This window comes from Ambystoma mexicanum, chromosome 8 (assembly GCF_040938575.1).
Source record: "Ambystoma mexicanum isolate Mex_15411 chromosome 8, UKY_AmexF1_1, whole genome shotgun sequence".
Lineage (NCBI taxonomy): Eukaryota > Metazoa > Chordata > Amphibia > Caudata > Ambystomatidae > Ambystoma > Ambystoma mexicanum.
In genome coordinates this window covers 1,278,204,735-1,278,223,782 of record NC_090929.1, presented here as the reverse complement: position 1 = coordinate 1,278,223,782, position 19,048 = coordinate 1,278,204,735, and the positions used below count along the sequence as shown (strand labels likewise).

The 19,048-nt window shown below is 41.0% G+C and overlaps 1 protein-coding gene across 2 annotated transcripts in view; it reads right to left on the bottom strand.

The window, feature by feature from the left end:
* Positions 1-686: 686 nt before the first annotated feature.
* The window catches only part of LOC138472969 (heparan sulfate glucosamine 3-O-sulfotransferase 1-like), a 1,058,871-nt gene continuing 1,040,509 nt past the window's right edge, over positions 687-19,048 (bottom strand). For both annotated transcript variants that reach the window (XM_069611399.1, XM_069611398.1), the window contains one exon: positions 687-2,544. In XM_069611399.1, coding sequence (XP_069467500.1) covers positions 1,473-2,414 — 942 coding nt within the window. In that variant the 5' untranslated portion in view covers positions 2,415-2,544 and the 3' untranslated portion in view covers positions 687-1,472. The remainder of the gene's footprint in view (positions 2,545-19,048) is intronic.

Genomic DNA, 19,048 nt, shown 5'->3' with positions numbered 1-19,048 from the left:
TTTCACATAGAACTGCTGAGGATAACCCTGAAGTGCAAAATGATAGAACAATAGCTGTCTCGTACTGCCTGAGTTTCATTTCACTTGCTTGTCACAGATTTGGTTCTGTTATCTGCTCTCAAACCTGTACCCATTCTCGAAGTGCTCTTCTTCAATATTTGTTCTTTGTTAAATGCCCTGCATTTCCCATGAGCGAGGTCTGCACTAAATCTAATGCCAAAGAACAAAACAATAGTGAAAGTTATATCTTCTCTGATGAAGACATTTAGGGTAGGCAGAAGGGATTGTCAGCCTGTAGCCACCAACTCTGACACCAAAGCTACCACGGCCTATGCTTCCCCCCAAACCTCTGCACCCAATATGCCCTCATCAAAATGAGTGGTGGAAAATGTTTATAGATTTTGTAAATGTTAGCAGTTTTGTTTTTCATTGAAATATTGTTTTTTAATTGTTATTTAATGAGTAAATTCAATAATGAGAGGGATTTCAAAACAGACATGGCAGAGATAGCCAAGTAAGTCTTGGAAAGTTGTGTGCTGAAGACAATGTATGTGGCTTGCATGATAGTATTGAATATGATCTGCACTACGTACAATATGCGTGCATTCTCTGGAAGGTCCATTTGATTTGGGCACAGTTATGTCCAGAACATTCCATGCAATTACAGAAAAAATGATCATTGGCAATTTTAATATGTATTACTTTTTTATTTGTATTTGTCTTTTGCAAGTTTATGATACATTCTTACATTTGTTTGAAAAATCTGCTAAATTATCAACTTTTCACAACAGATGTAATATTCTCTGAACTTTTCGTGCGGTGTTATCAAGAGATGTCATATCAAATAAGACACCTGCATTTCAAATATTTATTTATATGTCAGTGTTAGGGCATACTTTTGCGTTATTAAAAATTGAACCTTTTAATTGTCTGTATCGCTATTATTACCATCCATCTGCGAGTTGTACATATTTCTACAAAGAGACTAACGTTTTTTTTTAATGGAACTATATAACTGCAGTGTTCCCTATTTCAACAAATGAAATGTTTCAGTCTAACAAGGGTTCTAAAAGGAACACAATTTGAGTAGCATGATATAAAAATACTACCAACGAAAAAAGACATAGTAAATATTACAATTATTTTTTTAAATATGTACAGATGTGTACTATTCTGTGCAGTTCTATTTAAAAAAGTACATTGCTTTACAAATTACACGGCATAACAATTTCAGAAATAACCCATGTTGGTTGGTAGAAACCTGTATTTCCAAATGAATGACTTTGAGATTTGAAGTTAATTAATAACATTATGACAGGGACCAAAAGTTGTAAGTCTACTTGCCAAAACAAAACACCTCAAACAATTGTTTCTTTCTGTAGAGCTTGACTGTGTATGATTCCAGTTTTCACTACGATAACTTTCAGAGCTTACAACAGGACACTTGAAAAGACATCCTTATTTCAAACCAGTCAATCCCAATCAAAAGAATGATTAATCATTCTATAAAAATTTGCATTATGTTCTCGAAAGTGGGAGTGCAGCTGATCCAGGACAGTGCTGTTAACAACAGGATGTGGGCGCCCCTTGGACTCGTGCAAGCATCTCTCTCTTCCATCACTTCGAATGCAGTAAAATCCCTTAGTTTGGTTAAAATAAAAATTTGATGGTACAATCCTGGGAGGCAAATTAAGAAATTGTTCAACCTTTTTCAATTCAGGGAGAGGATCTTTAATCAAAGTATTTCCATCGACAATGTGAATTTGATCCAGGGAAAAATACTTGAGCCATTTCTCCATATGCACATCATAAAGACTTCTCTGGATGGCTTTGTACTTTGTGTTTAGTGCTCCATTTTTAATAACAATGTTTTCAAATGGTTGGACAGGTTTGTGACTTTCCAATCTATTGTAATATACTTGGGTATAATCAGATATTACTCTCTCAGTGGGGTCCCTGAGGATGAGTAACAGTTTAATTGAGCTATTCATATCATGGATCCTCTCTGGAGCATAAGGAGAAGTGAAATATCCTGGAGTCTTCTCTATAGTAATTTGATTTTCATATGAAAATGGCATCAGACCTCTGTACCAGTCTATTCCTTTTACATAATTCTCATCCCAGTCAAAGAAATGAACTTCAGTAGCGGCGACCACAATGTTGGGGTGGATATCCAACATTTCCAGCAGAGCACGGGTACCACCTTTACGGACTCCAATGATGATGGTATGTGGAATTCTTCGACTTGTACCTGGCGGTCTCACTTGAGAGGAATAATGTTCACTTTTGTTGCTTAGAATCGTTATTTCATTTTTTAATATCTCTAGGAGTCCCCCATTCTCCACGCTATAATGTTCCACTGGGGCACAGTGACTCAGAGCAAGTAACAGAGTTGATAAAAGTAGAAGGGCCATGTGGAAGGAGCAGCTTCAACAATCAGTTCAAAATGTAGATCATGTGGTATGATGCAGACATACTTATGACCTTCATTGACGATATCGCTGATATACCAGGCTGAGAATTACTGATGACTGTTAGATGCATCTGCAAAAATGAGAACAAAACAAATCTTGAAAAGCCACAGAAATCATATTCTGTTGTAAACTATATCATTTGCAAGGCATGCATTTTACAATATATGTGATCAAAAATGTGTATCTAGCGAAATTGAATTCAAGCATTTGTTTTCTGGGATAGATAGCCATGATGATGCTATTACATTCTTGGATATATGTATGCCCCTGCATTTATTAAAACATACAATATTATAAGAATCATTTTTGTAGAATAGTCAATAATGAGAAAATGAGAAAAGAGAAACATTTCTACAATGTATTTTATTTATTTTGTTTTTTTATTACCCAAATGTACGAAGTAATATTACTGACAGAACACTTTGCTGCGGTTGCTATTGTATTGTATGCTTTCTAAAGCTACATTTTAACTTTTGTATTTGGATGTGTATTTTGAGTGGTATGAGGCATTTACTACTGAACATTTTCAGTATGTGACCCAAATGTACTTAGAAAGAGCAGGAAAGAGGGAGCAGACCGAAAATGATGTGTTTTCAGCTTTTTCAAAAAATTAACACATTTGCAATACAATGGTTATCATTCAGGACAGAGCTCCAGAGTTAGGAACCCAGGAGCATGCCAGATCTTTTAAAGCTGTGAATATACATGCAGTTACAGGTGGTTAGTCTTTGAGGGAACAAAGAAAAGGTAACATAGGGCAGAGCCAAAAAGGGCATTGTGAATCATTGTGAGCAACTTGATTGAGATTCTTATTTTATAGGCAACCAAAGAAGTAAGTGTCCACAAAATGGACAAACTATGTGAGGATTTTGTGGTGTTTTTTTTTACATCCCACAGTAATCAGGAAAATCTGTAGTTGGTGAATGGAAGTTTCAGGCACACCTTCATAAAGAGAGTGGCAATGATCAAATATGGAGCCCACAATAGCCGGTGCTATCGCGGCACAATGTTGTCCTGACAGCAAGGGCCTGATCTATCTAAGTAGCTTTAGGTAATAATGTGTGTATTTCAATGCTTGATGTGCCTGCGGGAGAATAGGAAAGGAGGGGGAGAGAGTCATGCCAAGTGTTTTAACCTTTATCTGGACTTTAGCAGTGTGGCTTGCAAGAGCAAAGCCTTTATACACTTTTAGGAATCTGGAAAATGATGATGGGGTGTCAACAGGGAGAATGTCCTTTTTTGCCTTAATCCAGACCTAGCAATTTCTGAGCCATCCAATGTTCTAACCAAACTGAATCATACTACTATTGGAGTGATAATCTCCATCTGTATATCATTTGCATACTTTTAGAAGACAGTTCCTATGTTTTTTAGTATGTCATGAAATGGCTTCATATGAATATTGAAAAGGATAGGCGAGATACAACCTTGAAGTCGATTTTAATTTTTGATTTTGAGTATTTAAAATGTGCTCAAAATGGCCTTAACCATATAAAGGTGCAGTTGGTCCACCAAAAAAACGTATAGCAGCGAAGTAAAGGAGGATAAACAAACCACCAAATAAGCCACTGTGCTATTATTTAAACAGGAAGGTTTTAAGGGCCTTCCAAAACTGAGGAAGTGTCTGACAGCACCTAATCTCCAGAGGAACATTATTCCAGAGTCTGGGGCCAAAGACAGCAAATTTTCTGTCTCCTCTGGAAACACATCCCGAGCAGGGAACACTCAGTAGCAGATGATCGCTTGACCGAAGGGTCATTAGAGGATTGTGATAGTGTTTAGGTACTCCGGGCCAACTCCTTTACAGACTTAGAAATCAGGCGTGCCTCCTTGAATTTAATGTGGTGCTCCACTGCCAGCAAGTGCCATGTTCCACGAAGAGGAGAAACATAAGCTGATCTACCAAGTTGGCCAACCAATCTGACGGCTGCATTTTGGGCTTTCTGGAGCCCATACATTTGATTGGCAGGTATGTCCATCAGAAGACTATTGCAGCAGTCCAAGTGGGTGTTTGTCAGGGCCCCCACCACTGCCGCAAGATCCTCTTCAGGGATGAATGGTAAAACCCGATGGAGCATGCGCAGAGAATAATAGACTGCCTGAATCTTAGCCCCAACCTGTGCTTCGCTACCCAGGTTCACCACAGGCAGTCTAGATTCTTAATTCTAGCGGCAAATCGAAGCTCCTCACCGAGGATACATGGGACCAAGGATTCCCTTGCAGCCAGAGCCAGCTGCCTAGGCCCAAACAAGATAAGCTTGGTTTTGGCTTTATTCAGCTGATGCAGATTTTTTGCCATTTACATATTTATATCTTCCAGGCATTGATTAACCTTAATGAAAGCATCCTCAATGTAGTCAATTGTAATATAAATGTGTGTATCATCGGCATACGAATGATACCTCAGACCATGACTTTTCACAATAGTCAGCACAGGTTGTATATACAAATTGAATAGCAGGGGAGACAATGAAGATCCCTGTGGGACTCCGAAGCTCATTGCAATAGGGTCCAAGATATAGCCCACAAATTTCACCCGATGATGCCTGTTTGCCAAAAATGACCTAAGCCATTTAATGGCCTGTTCAGAGACCTTCCCAGGCAATTCCAGGCGATTGAGTATATCTTGATTGACTGTATCTAAGGCCACAGACAAGAACAACATCACAAAACATACAAGCCCCCCTTCATCAGCCAGCAGCTCATCATACACCGATAGCAAAGCCATCTCAGTCCTGCGCTTAGGCCAGAATCCTGACTGAAACTGTCCAGCAGTGCCTCCTTCTCAACACATTTCTGGAGTTTGGAGCTAACCACTTTCTGCAGTATTTTTCTGGCCACGATAAGCCTGCAACCGGCCGATAGTTCTTCAAGCAGGACAGATCCAAATTAATGTTCTTTAGTAATGGTGTAATAGCAGCATTTTTTGGCTCGCTAGGTACCATGCCCTGGGCCAATGATTTGTTGACAAAGGTGCTCATAAAATGAGCAATGATCTGAGCCAGACATCTGGCAGTACAAGCGGTAGAGTAAACATAGATTCATTAGTGGGCTTGAGGTTAAAAATTAGTGAATGTATTAAGTCGCCTGTAATGGGTTGAAAGTCAAACTGCACAGTCCTCACTGCTTTCAGCGGCCAATATGCCTGGCTGGGCACACAATCCTGAACCATGTACCACAACGGGGCACAACTGGCCCACCTGGGCCTTTGCCACAATACTCTCCTGTATTGCTTCTATTTTTTCTTTGAAAAACACATTGAAAATGTTGGCCTGTACTAGCGAGGGCTCAAGAGACGTAGCAATACAGCTTGGCTTACATAATCTATTAACCACTGTAAATACTTCTCTTGGCTGATTACTGGCATTGCCAGTTTCTTTATGAAGAAAATCCTTTTTAGCCGTACTGATGGCGGTTTATAGATCTTCAGCGCTGTTTTAGCACTCTTGGCACTGTCAGGTAATTTATTCTCTCTCCATTTCTTATCTGTTCGACGAACCTGCTTCCGGAGAGAAACTAGATTTTGGGTAAACCAAGATTTAGAGATACTTCTACTCTTGAGTTTTAAGGGGGCGTATTTGGAACATATTGTGTCCAAAATTATAGTATCCATAGCGAAGAATTCCTCGCTCAACAACGTACCATCAATACTAGCCAGCCTTTCAGTCACCACATCCCCTGGAATGCTAGCGAGATCTCTAGCACTAGTGGTCCATCCTTCCATGCCCCTTTCATTCTCCTTGGAATAGTCAGGTCGAAAAATTGAGCATAGTGATCAGACCAGTGAATGTTAACCATCTCCTTCAACACTGCACAATTGCACCTGGCCAGTAAAATGTCCAAACACTGACTTTTTACATGTGATGTGGCAGTCGTCAGTAGTGAAGGCCCATGATTTCCCAAAATTTCACACAATACTTCAGAGTCTGGATGTTTAAAGCTATCCATCCAGATATTCCTATCTCCCAAGCACAAGAGTTCCTTGTAACTGCTCCCAGATAGAGTCAAAAAGATATCCAAATTCTCCAAAAATCTAGCAGCGGGACCTGGGGGGTCTATAGACCAGAATAACCTTCACTGACAAGGAAGGTGGTAACCCAATGGACACCTGACCCACCTGAGACCCATCGGTATAGTCTAGAGCCTCGAGGTGGGAGACGTGCAATGATGATCTATACATCAATGCAATGCCCCCCTCCCTTTTACCAGTCTGATTAATGAACTGAATGCAGTAGTCTTCAGGAACTAGATAGTGAAATTACATCTGCGACCCCTTCGAAAACCATGTTTCAGTCAATAGGAACATATCTAAATTGGAAGAATTAATAAGTTCGACCTCATGGGCAATGGCAGAGCGAGCATTAAACAGTGTTAAAGTAATAAGTGAGTTACCCTCAGCTACTCAAGGCCTATGTGGCTGCAGAGTGAATCTGGATATCCCCAAATTGTGAATTCCGTTCAGTGTTCTAAGTGTGAAAAAGCCTTTCCCATTATTAAGCATTCTCAGGATAGGCCTTTTCTACCTCAAACCCCCCATCATCTGCACCAACTACACACAATACTCCTCAGCCACAGTATTACTAACCCAAAAACCTAAAAAACGTGGAGGCCGATAGCCAACAGTCACGTTTTCATCCCAGTAAAAAGTGGCAGCATATCCTGCCGACTGCCGCCCCAGGCCTAAACAGGTCTGATAAGGCATGTGGCACCAGCCAATGATGCGTGGGCGGTGCACCAAATGCAGGCGAGTCTGGGAAGTGAAGTCCCAATGCCGAACAAAGACAGCACTGAAGTTACAATCTCCCACTAATTAAGAGCCTGATAAAAAGTCCCTGCAGGATAGCACATAAAATGGGATCAAATACACATCTAATAATATTTCTCCTAAAATTACACCTAAAGGTATTTTCTTTTAAAACACAGTAACATTGTGACACATTATTAAGTAGCAGCAGAGGGATTATATTGATAGCTCCTCCAACAACGAATACTAAAAAACAGATTCACAGTCAGACAACAATGTATTGGCACTTGGACATATGATTGCTTAAATGTTATGATAACCATTTCACCTAATTCTGAGATGTGAAGACCAATCCTCTAAAATGGTAACAAGGCAATGTATGCTTAATGGTGTGAAGCACCAGAGAGAGATCCGACAGCATCAATAAACCCACATGTCCTTGGTCTAGAGGAGTGAGACTTTGATATCTCTCAATGCCAATTCAGTGCCGCTTCTTGCGTGGAAGCAAGATTGCCAATTACATACAGATTTATGAAATTCCATATAGGATTGGAATAGTCGATCCAAACGTGTTAGTTGACGCATGTGTCAGGATCCAGAGAAGGCTTTTATAATAAGGCTGTAACCCATGCTTGAGAACATCCAGAGCAATGCCATTCCATAAAGAGGAAGTCATTCATTTACTGATCAAAGAGCATAAGGAGTCAGCACAGTTTTAGTAACATAAGATGGGAAAGGACCACTAATGCTGTTGAAATGCTTCATTGATGGGAGGGAAGCTAAACTGCTTAGTGTTGTGCTCAGAGGGGGGGGACTATCCAAGAGTGTTGTATGGGAACGTGTGAATGTATTTAGGTATTTATATTTATATAGCGCGCAGACAGCCCAGGGGCATTGTGGTGCTGTTACTTGCAGGAACTTAGTTACAGGGGGTACAGGATTGGTAGCAGTCGTTGGCACATTATGATTGCTACAAACAGATTAGTCATTACAGCTCATGCATCTTTTGTTATTACATTACAGACAGTTTATTGGCAAAAATGGTGCTGCGAGAGACCTTATGTGAAGAGGATGGTTTTCATAGCTTTCCGGAAGGCAATGAGGGAGGGCTCACCTCGGATTGTGGGAGGTAGGGCATTCCAGTGTGATGGTGTGAGATAAGGGAAGGTATATTTGCAGTTATGTAGATGTATAAGTATGTATGTGTAGTGTATTACCTGCAAACCTAGCCGGTTTCAATGGAGTGCTGTACAACGTTGGGGAGGATACAGATATGTAGTACAGATGAGGATATGCTGAAGAATGGAACAATATGACTAGTTTAAAATGTATTGTGCATGTCCAAATTCAAAACCAAATAGCCACACATGCTGCTCACAATACAAGCACAACAAAACTCAGAAACTTTACTAATGCCAGTACATATATGCATTTACAAATCAGGAAGGACAATACCTCAAGCTTCACATTCCTTAAAAACAGCATTCTGAAAAAATACTAATAAAGAACTGGATGATTGATAACCTTACCAACAGGCAAATCACGCTTTGATGAGACGAGCACAGAAGCACAGCTATATTTCATATGTATTCTTGTGTTTCCTCCAGCTGGTCTGACTGAGGGAATTCCAACATATTCTGGGCACTATCCACCAGTTGCCTTGAATTTCACAATGCCTCCTTGCTGTCCTTTCCTGAACATCTCTTTCTGCATTTTCCCTCTGCCTGTTTCTAACCGATGTTCAGCATGTCCTCCGCATTTCTCCCAGCTATTTTCTATCTTTGCTTTTATTCATCCATCAATCACTTCCGCTCACACACTCCCCATTCTCCTTCCTCCAGGTTCTCATGGCCATTTGCACACTCCCTTTCACCGCCCTTATTATGCCTCATCATTTTGCTGCCCCATACAATTATCCCTCTTTTTCATCCTGTTTCTCACCCCACTTCCATATTGCGTCTGTACTATTACACGTGTCCCAGTTCTCTTTGAGACAACACATACGTATTCTGCCACTGTCATCTGATATAACTTCCATGCTGCATGGATTTTCTTTGCGTGCACCACCTGCCATAGCAACCTGGTGTTTGATGGGAACTCTGCCTGATGTTCTTACTGTTTTCAAATTGTTCTCTTATCTTGATATAGATAATTCCCCCACCCCCACGCTCCATCCACCCAAATGTGCTAATAACCTTCAACAAAGACTAAAGTGAAATCCCAGTTTTTATATTTGTAAATATGCAGGTGCAACGTTTTAGGCATATGATAAAATATACGCTACGCACATATTATTGAATGGTATTGAAGTGAATAGGTCTGCTATTTATTGAATTCACTTCTGCCACTTATTGAATTGCTTTTCATTTCTGCCACATCCTAGAGAATCATCGGACTGCCAAGTAGGTGACGTGATGGCCAGGCAGCACAAATATATATGAGTTATTTTCCAAAGAATTAGGCCTTGATTATACTGTCTCATGAAAACTTCCCCAGAGTGTTGAAAACACTATGAAATAATGGTTTGTGTCCTTGGCAGGCAGGTACTTGATATCTGCAAGGACATGCTTTTAACGCAGGAGAACAGCAGGTTTTGGCAATAGCTTGGGATGCCAAGATGTCTGGTCACATGGGAGAGGTTAACACTGTGTCTAGTTTGTTGCTGTGCGGGGGCAGAGTTTGCTCTTCTTACTGACTGCATATAATTAGGTCATCTGCAGTGGGATGCACATCAAAAGTAACATTTCACTATACTAACCAATCAGGGATGGGCAATTGACGCTGACTTAGATTTGCATAGCCAGGCGCCAATAGGATGGTTAGAATCTGTATACACCTAATATAGAGAATATATACAAATGCATTCTAATTGTATGGTTTGGGCCTTCAAATACTACTTTCTCACATGCACATGTTGATAGTTTTCAGTTTTTCAGTCTCACAAGACTGGCTAACATGCTGTCATATTTTAGACATAAATCGCTAATGAGGACTCTCAGGAACCATGAAGGAATTACCGCTTGGGTAAAACATAGAACTGAATGCTCTGTTATATTTATCTAAAAAGCTTTGTGTTCCCCATCCTATATAAGTGTCTTTGCTCTGGGGGACACTGGAACATGTGACGTGATGTTCGTGTATAAATGTTGATAGCAGTGTTGGTGCTTAAATGTGGACAAGAAAAGTAACGTGAGCATTGTGATTTTAGAAAGGTAAACAATCTGCATTTGATGATAATGGGAAAGCAAGTTACTTAAAACTAAAGGCTTGTGCCAAACATAACGATACTCAGCCATTCCAACTGAAAGTAGGGCAGGTAAATTCTGAGTATGAAGTGAAGTCCCCAAAAAAGAAAATAGAACAAAATAACAAAGTCTAATTACCTAATCGAAACGATAGTTTTTGATCTTGAGTAACGTCTGTAGGAGGGGGTTAGCAAGTCTTTGGGTCCTGGACATCTGGTGTTTGTAAGATTATGAGTCACTTCCCTATATTGATGGCATGCCGCAATGCCATAGGGTTCGTCATAGAGACGTGACACTACGCTTGCGGTGGCCATCTTGGTTTGGGATGTTAGTCATCGCTGATATGGTTAACGTGTAGCTGATGTGGGGTGTGTAAGGAACAGGACTTTAGACACCAGCAATTTATCACATCATCCAGCGGGGTTGCCACAGGCTCCAAGGAAGGAGCCAACTGTGGCTTTTGCAACAGTGCCTACTCTGACCATGTAAGCCATCCTTGACACCTCTCGGATTTATTTTGCATTGCATTAAAGCTGTGTTTGTGCAATTCTTGCATCTCTTCATTGTTTCTGGATTTATCGACGCTCTACATATTTAAAACCTTCCTACTAGCTGAGTACTTACATAATTATGAAATAATCAAATGAAGAAAAAAGCAAATTTGTCTGTTCCTATATTTTGTTTTTTAATGTATGTGTGTATTGGTTTATAAAGCTTTGCACAATTACACATACACACCACAAGAAACAGGAGTTTTAAAATATCTATAGAAAATGAATAAAAAGAAAAAAGTCAAGAAAAAAGTAATTATTCACAAAATCATCTTAATTAGAAAACTGCTACAATAATATCAATATAAATCGAGCAGCACATTGTTACTAAATTCATTTGAGGGTTCAGCTAAATATTAAAATCTCATACTCATGGTCTCTCTCAACTTAACTTATATCAGTTTGATTATTCTTACAACAGCTAATATGAGCGATGTGTGATTACCTGCCAAAAGGAGTTCCCAGAATGTTTTGCTGTCAAGAGTGACATAGGGCTTCATTAAAGTTTTGTCAGTGCAGCAGGAGTTCTGGTAAAAGTGAATGTGATTCCCTGACCGTCACTTTTCCCACAACGGCAAAACACAAGTTTGCTAGTGGGGTGCTGGAGGACCCCACCGGCAAATACATCCCCTTGTTACAGGCACCGAATTACCGGTGCTGGTAATACATGCAATCCCCTCCATGGAGCACTATGGGACTCCATGGAACAGGGATTTAAAACCCTTTTTGCCACCTCTAATATACAGGTAATACCGTAATATCCGGTGGCGGAAACGGTACAGCAGTGTCCTGGTATCCCGTAGAAATTACCAGTGGGATACCAGGAAACTTGTAATGACCCTCATAGTCACACACAAACTGCTCCAAATAATTCCTGAGCAAGTGAGTAGCCTCACATTTCAAAATGAGGTGTTTCCAAGTTTTTGGGTCATTAAAGACTTGCATAGATGATAGGTTCTATCAACGTTTAGCACCAAGATGCCTCTGGAATGTGCACTTTATAAATTAAGATAACATAACATAACATACCTCTACACGGACCCATAGCTTCAAGCATGCATAAAATATCCAAGCTACAGCGTATGAATGGCATACGGACATTCCTATCTGCGAAGGTAGCTAAATATGCAGGCAATGTGTTGAATATCCTTATTATACATTGTAATGAGAATAAACATTATGTTTCATCAACGTTTTATGCTGCTCAGCCGAATCAAATTAGATATTTGCAGCTTTACCAGCTTTCAGATTGGTAATTAATTTGTAATTAATTCATCAAATTTCAAATGCATTTGCTTTAAGTGATTCAAGCAATCCAAATGGAGGCTATATAAACATTCTGACGATTTACTTTCAAAGAATGTTGGTTAATCAATATACAGCGCACATGTTTTATACAAAATATTTGAATATAATAAGTGAGCAGAGTGCTTTGTGTTTCACCATCTACCCTCTGGAGGGGGAGTGGCTTGCCGGCTGCTCACTGCCAAAAGAACACTCATAAGCCTCACTCCATGCAGACTGCGCGGAGTGAGCAGAGTGTTTTGTGTTTTGCTGCCGCTTTTGAGGATCCTTTTGTCGAGTTTGCCTATCTACCATCTGGAGGATGGGTGGCTTTCCTGCTGCTCACTGCCAAAGATACACTCATAAATCTCACTCCACGCAGAGCGTGCAGAGTGAGCAGGCGTGTTTTGTGTTCTGCGCTTGAAGCTCGGAGTACGATAGATCCTTACAACGTTTGAAGTCATCTCAGTTTGGTAAGCCTGTTTCCCTCCTTCATTGGAGGTCTGCTGGTGGGAACACAAACTGGAAAGCAATGGGGCTGCAAAGCGAGTGGATAGGGGAGGGGCTGGAATAAGCTTTAAGCCAATGGGGACTCGAAGTCCTACTGCTGCTCTGGCAGAACTCGGTCTGAACGCATGACTGCAACTGCTACCAATGACCAGGTGGCCCCATCCCCTTTATCTCACATTTGTCCATTCTCAAACTTAAGTAATCCCTGTGGGGGATGTACGCCTGGCACTGATGTCATCTCTAGTGCAGCACCTGTGCATGTTTCATCCAGTCCTCAGCAGGATGAGCCTCCTAATAAGCCCTTGATTAATAATATAAAACTACTCTGTCATTGGCGAAACCGCTGCTACTCCTCTTGGCACTGTTAACATCTCAAAACCTATTCCCTCCAATCTCTGTAATCAGTGGAAAGCAGAGTTGTTGACCTTAGTCCCATTTTGGGAACAAAATTAATTGAGACCGTTTCAATTGCCTTGAGGGGCAGCTCTTCGGTACACCGACTTTCACACGTGAAGACGGATCCTTGTTTTCAGAGTACTTAAATGGTGCTGTGCCTTGTTTGGAGGAGAGTTGCATTGCTACCGACACAGAGGTTGCTCGACCTGTTCCTGAGGTTAACGTTAACAGTAACTGTAGTGTCAATATTACGAGTGGTGGTAATGATCCTCCAACTTCTGCTGCTATTGGCTCTGAAGTTCCTAGCAGCAATACCAGCAATACAGTGGCATATTGGCGGAAGTGCATCTATCTATTCCTCTAATTGAACTTAACTTGTCTTACAACCCCAATGAGCGTTTGGCTGTGTTTCTTGACATCGCAGGTACCCCTCTGGATGGACGGCCTTCTAACACCAAATCTATCAAATTCTTCTTTCACCAGCACTGATAGTGACATCAGTTAGGTTTCTGCCTCCATGTTTGGAATCCTCGAGAATCTACTCATTTTACTCTTCACTCAGTCTAATGACATCTTGTTGCATCTAACACCACAAGCCTTTGCGATGGACAAACATGCAAGTTCCGTCAAACGATTGGAGTCTATTCTAACAGTCCATTCCAGCAATTTAGTGGAAATTGGGGCTAACATGTAGAGGCTGATGTTAATTAAACCGCAAACGAGTAAGCCCCCAGTAAACCTCAATCAAATTCAAGAATCATCGGGAGCTTTGTCACAATTACATTTTGGTGAACCAGCTGCCCGGCATACACAGAAGAAAAGGAAAGTTGTATGCCATCCAAAGAGGTATGCCAATACAAAAAGACTGTAGCCGCACTGAACTCTTACAGTGGATCAGGCCCTGCAAAGGGTTTTCCTCTTTTTGAGGGAGTGGGATTTCCTATCACTGAACTAACTGCTCAACAGGCTAAACACAGTGAAAATCCCAACTTGACTGGCCTACTAGAAGAACAACACATTGGAGCATCCCTGACAGGAGCACATGATGCAATTAGTAAGGATGCACCCATGGAAAGCAGGTCCACAGATCATATTATAGACGACACCGGAAAAGGAGCATTCCAGAATACCTGCGCTGTGAAGACATCATTCTCTATCATGAACACGAGTGCTCCCCAGACTGCCCCTGCTGAATAGGTACTCCTGTGAGCTTGCTAGCGTCAGAACTGAACATCTCAGAAGAAACTTTGACTATTCACATCCTGCCGGTCGTTGGTAGGAAGAGGAAAGAGGCAAGTTCATGCACACGAAAGGGGGGGGGGGCAAATGGCAGGAAATACCAACGTGATTTGGTTCCTGTCTATTATCTGAAGCAACTGTTCAATACTCCTGTTACTAGGACCCTTGTCCCTGTGTCTATGATTACCAGGGCTGCCATCCCTGGGCCACCAAAGGATAGATCTATCACTATGACAGCAGCCCAAACCTACTTACTCTCCTCATCGGCTGGTTCACGCTGGGCTGTATCTGACCTTAACAGGTTTGACACAGAGAAGGACCTGCAAATCAGGAGCCTATTTTGGAAAGATCAACATGACTATTTGAACCTTGACCATGCTTTGGAGTTGTTCTATTCCATCATACCGCTACATACTATTGGGAGCAATGACATTAAAACTGTTTTCCTATGTGAAGAAGAATTATTTGCTACCTCTCTAGTATTCTTTTTTTCTGATGGGATGGTTCACTACGTTATGGAACACACTCAGCTACTCCTCAGAACTGGTTATGAATGTCTTGCCTTGAATTGTAGAAAAGCTTCCCAATCGTGACAAACGGGGTGGGGAACCAGGTTGGCGTAAGCCTGCAATTACTGCCTGCCCCAACGGTATCCCATCCCATACTTCCGAATATGTGATACCATCCCAGGGACCGGGAGGGGGGAATAAAAGTGAGGATGATCACTGGAAATGGTTAGCTGGGCTGGTCCACCAGAGGAAGTTGCAGGGTCCCTAACAGTTCCTTCTTTCTCCTCAGTTGGGAAAGTAGGGGACATCAACACTTATATGAGCAGGATTGTTTGTTACACCACATTGATAGGTGGGGTAAATCCTGATGACTATGATTCAGGGGCAACCTTATGGGAGGTTATAGACACTCAGGCTATAACAATCACAATTTGTGAAGGATTTACATCTGGCAAGAGCACATACGCCCCAGCTTTTTTGATTTGTATTAATGATAAAATGGTGCAGGTAATCCATATCAGAACAAGTGGTTTGCTATCTAAACCATCCTTTCTTAAAATCAATGGCTGATGAATGCTGTATACCTCTCTCCTGCATCAGTATCCTGATCGGAAGCTCCTGATTTCCAGTTGCATAGAGCAGGTGCCCTGTTTACCAGCTGATGTGACAGCAAATTCATTGCTGTGCAAAAGTTGCATTTAAAGTCTGCACCTTTGTTCCAAAATCATAATGATTATGCTAAAATATTACATTGTGGAAGGATAATCAGGAAATATAAACAATTCTTAGGTTTTTGTATGGCGGCTGAGAGTTCACATCATTATTAAAGCCACATGTGATTTCTATCAAACCAGCGACAACCATGTGAGCTCAGACCAGCTATGTGGATTCCAGGCACCTGACTGTCTGAATTCCAGTGAATGGGACAAAAGGCAGGATGCCTGCCTCTGTTGACACTCTGAGAGGAAACATAACCTTTCCCTGCTCAACAGGGGATCTCCTGGAAGATTGGTTTCAAAAAGGCAATTCCATATAAAAAAAAGTCCTGCTTCACACTTGGCGGTTGCATGCCAGCAAATCATTGACTCTGCAGGCTTAGGAAGATTCAGAGTTAGGACAGTAACGGAGCACAAGGGAGCGCAAGGAAGGGTTCCTCCATATTGATTTACTGTGGTGTGTTTCTTTCATTCCTATCCCCTCCCCTTCCTATAGAACAAGGCTCTTGTGGAGGAGGGGCCAAGTACCCCCACCTCAACTGTTCCACCCCTATTGACAGTATGTTGGAAACCAGAGTATGTGACATATAAAGAGCAGTTGAAACCACAAAGGCCAAAAAGAATCCTAGAGGCAAGATTTCCATTGAGGAAACCATACCTGCATACAAGGACATATGATGGTTGTTTAAATAAGATTCCTGAAGAAGCAGAGCAAATAAAAGGTAAGGAAGAATGGTGACATCACCAACCGTCACCAACTATCATTTAGTAAACGCCACAAAGAGTTGAACTGACGTACCTAGAAGAGATGCAGAGCCCAGAGAATGCAGATGTAATATAAGGCTTCCAGAAAGTATCAAGGATAAGTGACATCATATATATATATATATATATATATATATATATATATATATATATATATATATATATATATATATATATATATATATATATATATATATATATATATATGCATATGGACAAGCAAAGGATGGATGTTTCCACTAAGAATTATAGCAGTGCAGGACTTTTTAGCAAGAAGGCTGAGAAAGCCTCATTTCCAGAGTGTCGCAGTTGAAAAGCAAATTGAATTACACAATTAATCTCAGCAGACAAGGCTGGATGAGCCAAAGAAGCCAAGGTCTTATCAAACTGGAATAAACTGACATTGGATACAAATCGTGTGAAAGAACAGAGCTCCTGTTCAGAAGGCATGAACAAAAAAAGGAAGACGTCAGAGGTCTATTAAAAATAGTAATAAAAAGCACTAGCAGCTCAAGTCTGGTCTCCAGTCATGTGGAAGGATGAAGTTGGACGAACGAGATGGTCACACCTACACACAAAGGCAGAGCGTGCTTTCACTCCCTGAATTTCTCAGAGCTAAGAATACTCTCAAGGCCGAGCTTCAAAGCCTAATTGACAGTAGACCACTGAGGTGATGATGGATTGATATGCTAATTGGTGGGAAGCAATGGTTAAAGCAAGCTCACCAGCACCTGGATGGCCTGCCTGAATGCAGCTGGATGTGGGTGGAAAGTAGTGACAGCGGTTAGAGTGCCAACCAATTGTAGAGGACCGTGTAATTAGGGGTCCTATAGTTATGTAAACCAATGGGGCGATGTACATTTAGTGATCTTCATAGTGGTCATTGTTAGGGGAGGGCTTAGTTGCCCTACTTGATGTAAGTAACCAGTCACATATTCACACTTTTTTAGATTAGTATGGATCGTGTACTTAGATGTTCACCCAGAGCCAATCACCCATACTCATAGGTTTTTGTAGTTTGCCACGTAGGATGACGTTAGTAAACACCTATGTTAACGTCGTTGATGATGAGTTTTGTATATAAAATATCAGTTTTTTCTAGACTGCATTGAGTAAGAGGATCGAGCAAATTTGTTGATGTTCATTGTACTTCCTATTTTAGATAATTGGTATTAAAATAGTTTTCCTTTTATCAACTATCTGAGTCATTTTGATTATGGATGTATGAATAAGAATCTGCATCCCTGTCCATCTCCAGGGTAATTTCTTAAAGGGCTGGGTTATCCAGTTCACTTGGTAGTGGAGAATATGGTTCAGTCCATCGACATAAGTAAACTTTAGAGTCCCGGCAATATCGAACGACCATTGCCTATCGGCTGAAAGGACGTGAAGCTCCCCGTAAATATTGGTTAGTGTAATTTGAAAAGGTTTGCAAGCGTGGTGTGATGGGTCCCCTGGTTTCCACAGAATCCCCTCACACAACTACGAGAAGCTGATCGAACAGAAGGTTGAAGAGGCGGTAAAAGAGGTGTACAATCCCGAGAGTCGGAAGACGAAAATGCGAGTGGTGAGTAAAAACTGAGAGAGTTGGCAAAAAGTATGGGCGATGAGTGAATAAAAGAAGTGAGTAACGGAGGGAGGCTGGATAAACATAAAGTGAGAATAAGAGTGTTCTATATATAGTGAGTAGATATGACTTGAGTGTGGCTAAGCAACAGAGGTATCGTGAGAGAAGCCACGATAATAGAACATGCACTGGCCTGCGTTTTAAAGAACGTATCAGAAGAAATTTGAACCTAGAGTGCCTTAGTGGATGACGTAAAAGAAGGATTTGATTAAAGGCAAATCTAAAGAGGTTATTTAAACTTTGTATCGGGTATCTTAGAGGGCAAGACCGATCTTAGAGAAGACTGTAGAGAAGAATATATGTGACCGGTCGAGTTTGTCTGTTTGTTTTATGTGATTATGAAAATAATGATGTCAAAAGCAGAAAAAACACATAGATTGTTTTAAATTGAACTTGGTGGTTGTTATTTTTTAGCAAGATTAAAGTAAAACGTGTCATAAAAGGGATTGTAGCCTGTGACGATTGGTGCACGCTCATATTGTGTTCTTTTCCTGAAACGTACTTTTTAATTCTGTGATTAAAGCAAGTGAGTGTTAAACAAGTTAAGAGTAACAAGTTGAGAATGGAGGATGTTACTTCACTTGTGCATCTCTGAAAGCAATTGCCGAAACATGCACCCAAGCTTAGACAGTATAGTGTGGAATGGGTTAAAGGAACTGCGGATAAAATGTTTATGTTGTGGCCACAAGGAGGGTCACTATTGAAGGCAGTTCTGCAGCATATGATGACATATTTGCTTGCAACATATACGGGAATCAAGCTTGACAAGCGACTAGCGAGCTTAGAGGTTTGGAAAATGTACCAAGAGGAATGAGAGGAGCCGCCCCCTGTAGATTCCATATTTAATGAATGCAAAGAGTGGGTTGAGGAGCCCTCTGCTCCCCCACCCCAGCTGAAATAGAAGACAAAAATAAGAAAGACGATGGGTTATACCCATTCACGGTAGCTTAAGGCTATTAAAAGGGTATAGCAACCCGGCATATGAGTC